The 9,671-nt window shown below is 46.2% G+C and overlaps 2 protein-coding genes across 2 annotated transcripts; one reads left to right on the forward strand and one right to left on the reverse strand.

Annotated features, from left to right (window-relative positions):
* Positions 1-1,438: 1,438 nt before the first annotated feature.
* Positions 1,439-8,152, forward strand: LOC119363284 (exocyst complex component EXO84C-like). The gene is made up of 7 exons (XM_037628601.1): positions 1,439-1,719; positions 2,276-2,370; positions 2,769-3,807; positions 6,089-6,604; positions 7,171-7,359; positions 7,566-7,702; positions 7,795-8,152. The coding sequence occupies exons 1-7, from the start codon at positions 1,600-1,602 to the stop codon at positions 8,033-8,035; spliced, it is 2,337 nt and encodes a 778-aa protein (XP_037484498.1). The 5' UTR covers positions 1,439-1,599; the 3' UTR covers positions 8,036-8,152.
* A 74-nt stretch (positions 8,153-8,226) lies between these two features.
* LOC119363285 (cysteine-rich and transmembrane domain-containing protein WIH1-like) lies at positions 8,227-9,014 on the reverse strand. Its single transcript, XM_037628602.1, has 3 exons — positions 8,923-9,014; positions 8,633-8,804; positions 8,227-8,435 (listed from the first exon to the last, which is right to left on the reverse strand). The coding sequence occupies exons 1-3, from the start codon at positions 8,960-8,962 to the stop codon at positions 8,390-8,392; spliced, it is 258 nt and encodes an 85-aa protein (XP_037484499.1). The 5' UTR covers positions 8,963-9,014; the 3' UTR covers positions 8,227-8,389.
* Between the last annotated feature and the right edge of the window lie 657 nt (positions 9,015-9,671).

Genomic DNA, 9,671 nt, shown 5'->3' on the forward strand with positions numbered 1-9,671 from the left:
CAACTTACTTGCTTAGTGATCTGTGCATCACTAGGCCATCGTGCGATGAGATGCTTCAAGTGCCTGCAATACTTGGTTACGTCCTCTTGGATGGTGTACCATCGATGGCTGATGGACTTCCATTTAAGAATTTCAATGTATTCACATCTTATTGAGTTGGTTTAACTCATGTCTTGGAGCTAAGCTTCTCTAAGATGTGAGGACATACCTTGGGCTTGTTGTCAAACTTGATCACATAGTTGAACTTGTGGTCGATGCTCATATGAATTCAGTTGAGAGCATCTCTATCTATTTGAAGCTCATCTTCCTATATGGGTTAGCCTTGCAAGGAACAACTTTCATTTATCCAAATTGACAAGAGTGAAATTTATCATAAAGAATTTGTCAAAGGATATATTGAGTGTAGGCTTGTTCCTTGATCTAATCTGTCAAAAGCATAGATACTTGGTTATGACAAGATTGTCCAAGATATGAGTGAATGCCAATCTTGTGAAATGAAACCCATCCAAGTACCTACAAGGGGTTAGACGCAACACAAGGGTACAAATGTATCCAAGACATTTAATCATCATCATAAGAGAAGTATAAAGGATTAGTCATATAAGCTCATCCCTTGCATGCATCCAAACGAGTTTCTACTCTAAATTTGTGGCATCAATGATATTCAACTCACTCCTCAATCGACAAATATCTTCTCATCAAGAGGTTGGGTGAAGATATCCGCCAATTGCTTGTCGGTTCGAACGTGTTTAAGATTTATGTCACCTTTAACAACATGATCATGAATGAAATGGTGATGAACTTCAATATGCTTAGTTTGAGAATGTTGCACGGGATTGTGAGCAATCTTAATAGCACTCTCATTGTCACAAAGCAACGAAACATGCTTCACATGTATCACATAATCTTTGAGAGTTTGAGTCATCCAAAATAATTGAGCACAACATGATCCTGCGACAATGTATTCCGCTTCAGCGGTGGATAATGATACCGAGTTTTGTTTCTTGGAAGTCCAAGACACAAGGGACCTACCAAGAAATTGACATGTATCCGGAGAGGATTTTCTACCAACCTTACCACCGGCATAGTCCGAGTAGGAATAGCCAACAATATCAAAAGATGACCTCTTAGGGTACCAATGTCAAAATTTGATGTATGAATCAAATATCTCATTATCCTTCCCATGGCTTTAAGATAACATTCGCTTGGGGCTGCTTGATATTGTGCATACATGCACACACTTAACATAAAAGTCAGGACGAGAAGCACAATGATATGATTAGAGAACCAATCTTTCAGCTGACTGCTCTGCTGTACCCAGCTGCACAGTAAAACACCTCAAAGAAGAAAAAAAAAACAGCTGCACCGCAAAAATGGGCAGAAAAGAAAAGAAGAAAGCCCCGAGACGCGCACGGTAGCCCTCCGGTCGCTGCCGGTGGGTGACTGACTGCCCCCACAACGGCACTCGGCTCCACCCCTCTTCTCTCTTTCTCTCGTCTCCCCTGCCGCGCCGCCCAGTCGCTCGCTCACCTCCCGCCCGCCCGCAAACTCCAAGTGGCCTTCGATTTCGAGCCAGCGCCCGGAGGAGACTCGTAGGCCATGGGGAGGCCGGCGATGGAGAGCAGCAGCGAGGAGGAGCTGGAGGACGACTTCCCCGGCCACGAGTGGATCACCCCGCAGTCCTCCATCCGCGCCGCCTACCAGTCCCAGACCGAGAAGGTGGCCTCCCTCTCCTCCCCTCCTGAACCCCCCTTCCTAGATTTCTTCCCGTGTCGCCGCCCTCTTCCCCTAACACCCCTCCATCCACGCATTGCTGGCTTCTTTTCTTGCCTACCTCTTGCTTCTGCCGCCGCTGCTACCTGGCCCTGCCTGCTCGCGCTTTTAAGCTAGATTGCGATTTTGGATCTAGAGCGGGCATGCCCGTGGCGGCGCGTTGCAGGGGGCAGTCGCTTAGGGGAAATTACCTATGCAGCATTCAGTTACCGAGCCCTTTGGCTCTGGGGGATTGGTAACTAAAAATCTGATCCTCGAATCTTGATTATTCAATATGTGCTGTTCTGTGGCACAATCTGTTCAACTGGGGCCCATCACAGCACAATTACAAGTAGTACAACGTAAGCTAGCTTGACCTTACTGCAATGGAATTGAATGAGACGGTTGATCTGCCTGCATCTGTCTGTTGAGGCCGGTGGGGACTCTGGTCTCTGGTGGTTGCCCGAACCATCTCATCAGTGTGTTGACTGTACTCAGTGAGTAACGCTGTTGTGTTCAACAGGGTATCAGGAAAACATGCTCTGAGCTACTGGAGCTGAAGGATGCCATCGAAAACCTGTGCGGGAACATGCAGTCGAAGTACCATGCTTTCCTCAGGTAATACCCGTTCTGGATTAGAAAAATGTCTCTGCGGCTGACTGATGCCCTCTATTGTTGTTTATAGTTTCTTCTGTTAAGAAAATATGTATTCCTTAGAACTAGAAAAGTATCTGCGTGTGTGTGCTATTGCGGTGACTTTGATATTTATAAAAGAACAGCCACTACGAGTACATAAGCACGATTTATTCTTTCCAGTGCAGATTATGTTGAATGTTGGGTAACTGTGAATGGATGATAACCGAACTTTTGTCTAAGTGCATGAATACTCTACCTGATACATGATTCAACTTCATTCAGTCAGTAGAAATTTGACTATGAACTATATACTGTCTTGTGTTTCTATTCTGCACAATTCCTTGCATTTATTGCCAAACATTATTTATTTATTTATGCAGAATATCCGAGGAGGTTGTGGAGGCAGAGCAAGAGTTAATTGAACTGCAGAAGCATGTGTCTGCCCAGGGGATGCTTGTACAAGATCTGATGAGTGGTGTGTGCCGGGAACTTGAAATGTGGCAAAAGTATAGTAAGGAAGAACATGCAGTGGAAAAGGATTTTCAAAGTGAACTTAATGAAATTCTGTCTGTTGATACTCAAGACCCCAAGGTTATTTTTCTGGATGAGATAGACATTTTGCTTGCAGAGCACAAACTAGAAAAGGCACTGCTTGCCCTAGAAACTGAAGAGAAGAAATATATGGTTACAGACGATTCAGGCAAAGAATTAGATGCAGAGATTTCTGCCTATAAGACAGCACTGCTTAAAAGGAAATCAATTCTTGAGGATCAGCTTGTTAGGTATTCAGAACAGCCATCTTTATCTATTACTGAACTAAGAAAATCTTTGTCTGGTTTACTTAGGATTGGTAAAGGTCCTGTAGCCCATCAAGTACTTCTAAAAACCTACGGTTCACGTCTTCACAGAGATGTTGAGGCATTTCTTCCCACCTGTTCAGTCTACACGGAAACTTATTCTGCAACCTTGTCGCAACTTGTTTTCTCAGCTATCTCAAAGGTGTTGAAAGAATCTAGCACACTATTTGGAGATAACCCCACGAATATGAACCGGATTATCCAATGGTCCGAATATGAAATAGAAGCTTTTGCACATTTGGTTAAAGAAAAATCTCCTTTGCCTGAGAGTGTTTCTGCAATTCGTTCTGCCTGCATATGCATACAAACTACTCTCGCTCACTGCTCTTGTCTAGAATCACATGGGTTGAAATTCTCAAAGTTACTTATGTTACTTTTGCGACCTCATATTGAAGAAGTGCTTGAACTGAATTTTAGAAGAGTGAGAAGAGAGATTATTGATTCAGCAAGGACTGACGATATTCTGCTTCTCGCTCCTCAAGAAGGTTCGCCGCCATCTGATTCAGTTGCACCTAAGATGATGCTTACAAACAGTGGAAAGAAGTTTATGTCAGTTATCAATGTGAGTTCTCGCGTTATTGATTATATGGTTTTGTTGATATTTTCATTCTGGATATACCATATTCTCATCGTGTGTTACTGTATATATGAGTTGAGTTCCATGTAATGTTGGATTGCACAATTTGGTTTTGAGTAGCCCTGTCTGTAATTTTGACATGTATTATATCCAATTTATTCCATATGTGGTGAACAACTTGCACCATACCTCCAGGTACTTCTGTAAGTCACTAAGTTTCGAACTTCCCCTGAAATACTTGTTTAACCTTGCCTCATGTGGCTGACCTCACTGGTGGTCACACCTATTTCATGATGGCAGTCAGCACATTCTCAACAGATGCTAGTTAAATTGACACGAGCAACCAAGCACAACTGTAATAACTCCCTGAGTACACCTATGTAGAATTGTTAAGCGCAATGTACTTGCACGACTTAGTGCAGAAGGGTGAGTTAGTTTAGATAACAAACATCTATTAGCAACTAAGTCCTGCTCACGATCATTAGCATGTCTCCCTGTACATCTCCTCACATAGGCCTAGTCATACGGATCTAGCAGGTTTTGTAGCTCAGGTTCTTAGCCCCGCATGCCTCTGTAGTCTGTACATGCCATATATACACCACCAACCAATGGAAATATTCTGCGGCAAATTACTCTCTTGAGTCTTACATGGTACTATCAGTTACCCTTTCTAAAAATCCTCTGATCCTCGCTTCCGCAACCCCCAGTGCCATGGCCGACGACAACTCCTCTGTCTCCTTTGGTCACAACACCAATCCTTTCGCCTCCACCTCTCCCACTGCTTCCTCCATCCACGCTGTTCTTATCCGGCAGCACGTCCCGGCCGTCCTCGACCTTCAGGAGTCAAACTACACCATATGGTGCCCCCTGTTCATGACCGTCTTTCGTGCGTACAACCTCGCTGACCACATCGACGCCGGCCTCCGCCTCGACGGCGCAGATTGGACCGCCATCGACTCGTGCATCCTGAACTGGGTCTACACGGCCATCTCGGTGGAGATACTCATGATCATCGTGAAGCCTGACGAGACGACGCACTCGGTCTGGCTAGCGGCGCCTTCTACGCCCTCCACGAGTTCTACAACTTGTATCAAGGTGACCTCTCCATCACCGCGTATTGCAGCTGCCTCAAGCAGCTCGCCGAGATGCTTTGTGACGTCGGCTCTCCGATCACCAATGAGGGGCTCGTCCTCAACGCGTTTCACGTCCTCAAGTCCAACGACAGCTAGTCGGTGACCAGCATGTTGCTCCACAGCCTGCCCTCCTTCCTCGAGCAGGAGGAGCGGCGCATCTAGCACACGGTGGCCCTGGAGGCTTCACGCATCGGTCACCCAGGTAGCTTCCCAGGGCGGTTCCTCCAATTCTGAGCAGAGCCGTAACAACAGCAGTGGCTCTCAGCGACATCGAGGTGCTGCATGTGCACCCACTGATCAGCTAGCATATGTTATGACAAAAGGCCTACCTTGTCTTCTTTTCGACGGTTTTGGTCCAGCCTCTGCATCGTCTCTGACAACAACCCTGAGTCTGCGGCGGGGTGTTAGTGACCAAGCCCTGCCCACAGCCGTTAGCAAGTCTCCCTGTACATCTCCTTGCGTAGGCCTAGTCATACAGATGTAGCAGGTTTTGTAGCTCAGGTTGTTAGCTCCACACGCCTCTGTACATGCCATATATACACCACCAATCAATGGAAATATTGTGTGGCAAATTATCCTCTTGAGTCTTACAACCTCGGTTACATTTTTTTATCCAGCTGGCTTGGAGATTGCATTTGCCCTTAACTGGTTAACTCCTTTCAATCTCTATTGGTATTGGCCTTGGCTCAAGAGCAAGGACACCAAACTTTGATCACCTTTTTTTTTCATCTGGCTTGGAGATTGAACTTGCCCTTAACCGGTAACCTCCTTTCAATCCTTTGTTTAGACCCTCTCTATTAGTATAACCATTGGCTTGAGAGCAAGGACCTTATTTGACCGCTTAGAACCTGATAGAGGGAAAATCACTCTCTCGAGATATGCTTAAGCTAGCTCAGGAATAGTACTATTTTTATATGCCTTGAAGAGGGGAGTCAATGAGTAGCCTTCTACTCTCGTTTCATATTAAGACTACTAGGTCATTTTACTGGCTAAGCACCTATTTTTGAAAATTTGGATTGAATATTTTGCTGGAAGTGCAATATTTTGAAGTTATTTTCTTTGCTACTATATTATGTACTCGACTGGATATCTGATCATTTAAAGCAGCTGACATCTGGATGTGCTTCTTACAGGATCTTTTGGATCATGTTACCCCAATGACCATAGTTCACTTTGGTGGAACAATTTTGAGCAATTTTCTCCAGCTATTTGATAGATATGTCGAAACACTTATCAAAGTGTTGCCTGGGCCTTCTGAAGATGATAATGTAGTGGAGTCAAAAGAGCCTGTAGAATTAAAAGCTGAAAGTGATGCGCAGCAGCTTGCACTAATTGGAACTGCATATACCATAGCAGATGAATTATTGCCAGCAGCTGTATCTAAGTTTTTTTATATGCAAACCAAGAAGAAAGAAACTAGTGGAACGAGTGAAGGCCTTGGTCCTGGGTCCATATACTCCACAGAATACAAAGAGTGGAAACGTCATCTACAACATTCATTGGACAAACTGAGGGATCACTTCTGCCGACAATATGTCTTATCATTTATTTACTTGGAAGGGAAGTCACGATTGGATGCTAGAATGTACTTGGAGGGGGGTGATGATCTTTTTTGGGATTCCGATCCCTTACCTTCACTACCTTTCCAGGTGATTCTGTTTTAATGATGTGATTCACAATCTCGTCTTGAAATGTAAATTTTACCGTGTTGCTCACTCTAGTGTCATATGTCCATAGTACAAAAATACACATAATATAACTTGGGGCCACCAATGAAATGTAGTTGCTTTGGAAAGTTCCATGTTTTGTGTTTATCACCTTTATTGATGGCCATATTATCGAGACTTGTGCACCGGAGAGCTAGTTTGGGACAGTGATCTTTCTTTCCACAATCTTCTTTGTTTCAGTAAATTTTGTGTGGTCCAAGGGACATAGTTCTAGGTGGTAAAGGCAATGTGTAAATAAATATTGCGCTCATTCTAATCAGAGAGGGCAGGCCTGGCGCAGTGGTGAAGTCCTCCCCACTTGTGCCAAGAGGTCCTGGGTTCGAACCAGCCTCTCTGCATTGCACTTTGCAGGGGTAAGACTAGGTTCCTATAATCCCTCCCCAGACCCCACCTTGTGTGGGAGCTTCTATGCACTGGGTCTGTCCTTTGCTCATTCTAATCAGACCTTGCACAAAACATACCTGTCTCACCTGAGCATTTTCTTTCAGGCGTTGTTTGGAAGGTTGCAGCAGCTAGCTAGTGTTGCTGGTGATGTTCTACTAGGCAAAGAGAAGATACAGAAGGTTTTGCTTTCAAGGCTAACTGAAACGGTTGTCATGTGGCTCTCCAATGAACAAGAATTCTGGGATGTCTTTGAGGACGAGTCCATCCAGCTCCAGCCTTCTGGACTTCAGCAGGTACCCCATATCAAATTTCGTGGGTGTTTTTTGACGAATGGAGCATCCCGCTCCCATTTTCATACCAAATTTCCTGTTACTTTGATGTACTCCCTCCGTAAACTAATATAAGAGTGTTTAGATCGCTATTTTGGTGATCTAAACGCTCTTATATTAGTTTACAGAGGGAGTACATGTTAAAGGTGCCAATCTTTTGCTCGTTTCAGCTTATTCTTGATATGCACTTCCTGGTTGAGATTGCCGTATGCGGACGGTACCCGCACAGACCAGTTCAGCAGCTTGTGTCAGTAATTATTACTAGAGCAATTGCAGCTTTCTCGGCAAGGGAGGTTGACCCACAAAGGTCTGTAATAAAAAAAAAATCCGTTGCTTCAGTCTATCCGTTGCGTGTTTGTGTACGGCTGAACATCATGTTGTTCCCTCTGAAATTTTCAGCGCTCTTCCGGAGGATGAATGGTTTCTTGAGACTGCCAAGACTGCAATCAACAAGCTCATGCTAGGGACCTCTGGATCTGAGTCCGACCTCGAAGCGCCTATCGCTCCACATGACGACCGAATATCAGAAGATTCAGATAGCATTTCATGTCTGTCGAGTATAGGGTCTGAAGATTCATTTGCTTCTGCAAACAATGATGACCTAGAAAACCCTGTTTACTTCACCGATCCTGACTCGTAGAGAGCTGGCCCGTTCTTGTAGATGCGAGTCTAAATATTTCAAGCTCGGTTATCCTGTACTTCTCGGAGATGTCATCAATAATTATTAGTATTATTATTATGGTAGCTGTCAAGTCCATTTGTTTGTCCTGAAATCGTTGCTCTTCCTAAGCAAGGCATGATAATTCTTTATTAGGCGCATACAAGGTGCATAAGCAAGAATACAAGTTGTAGCTTGTATTGATCATCACACAGTTCTCTAGGCACAAGAGGGCTGACTCTCCCTTACAACTCCACACTAAAACACATGGATGTATAAGCAAACGCTACAATTAACTGCAGCAAACGATTTCATACACTTCTGCTCTCTGTGTCCTTAGAAGCACATGTCGAGGAGGCAGCAGCAGCAGATGGCTGCACAGCTGAAAAATAACACAGAATCACAGATGATGAATATCTCAGTGTATCCTTTAATATCCCTAGTGTTTTTGCAGGTTTCAGAGATTACATAATGCACATGAATAAATGGCTTGTAGAAAAAAAAAACAGGCCACAGCTTGAGTAGTGAGGTGAGGCGGGTGATAGCGAGAAAAAGGTGAGGCGAGACGTGAAAGCTTACCATCCTTCCAAGAAGCCCTTGTCACCGCGGCTCTGTGTCTGCGCTGGCTGCGGGGCACCCATGCCCGCGTCGTAGTTGGTCGGGTAGCCCGGCGGCGGCGGTGGCGCAGTCGGCGCGTAGCACGCCGCCGGAGGCGCCGCCACCACGTAGTTGGCCTGCGGGGGTGGGTATGCTGCTCGCCACCACGCCAGCAAGAAGAAGAAGAGAAAAAAAAGGCCAAACCATCAGTTCACGCGAAGGTAAGCGGCGAGCACGCGCGCAGGAGCCATTTTGGAGTCCTGTGGAGTTACCGGTGACCGGAGCCTGCTGCTGCTGGTTGAAGTAGCTCATGCTCGACCGGACGCAGCAAAGCCTCGGCTCAGCCGCTCGGGTGTTGGGAACTGGACGGACCTGACGGCGGGTGGTCTGAGAGGCAAATGCAGGCTATATATGTAGAGGATACGTGCGGGTGAAGCACACGGGGACGTTCGACTCGAGGTTGCACGAGCCATTGAGCGTAGCTAGGAAGGACGGCCGGCCGTTTGGGTTGCGAACAAAATCCGGCGGAGTGCCACATGCAGCGTGGAGAAACAATCAAATTCAACCTCGCAACAAAACATAATCAGATTCAGACAGGATCTCGGCCGGCAGGCACTCGACTGAATATGTTTTCTTTTAGCGGTACTCGATTGAATATGTGCAAGGTCTACCGAGAAAGGAATGTTGGAACCGCCAACTCCTCGCCTCGCTCCTCCTAGCTCTCTCTGTCGCCGTTGCTCTCACCGAGAGAGAAGAAGATCAGAGGAAGAAGAATGGCACGGTGACACGATGGTTTTTCCCGGCGCACGAATGCCAACACCCTCGAGCTCGTACTCGACACACCGCACCGTTACAACGATCACCGACGCGGCTTTATACCCGGAGCCAGCGACCGGGCACGCACCCACGCTCCCTCCCCCCTCGCGCCCGCGATCTGCCCGCCATGCTCGCGCCCACGACGCGCTCTCCGCGCACGGGCCACGGCATGACTCCAACAGAACGCCCGCGCTCACCCCGCGCG

This window comes from Triticum dicoccoides, chromosome 2B (genome assembly GCF_002162155.2).
Source record: "Triticum dicoccoides isolate Atlit2015 ecotype Zavitan chromosome 2B, WEW_v2.0, whole genome shotgun sequence".
Classification (NCBI taxonomy): domain Eukaryota; kingdom Viridiplantae; phylum Streptophyta; class Magnoliopsida; order Poales; family Poaceae; genus Triticum; species Triticum dicoccoides.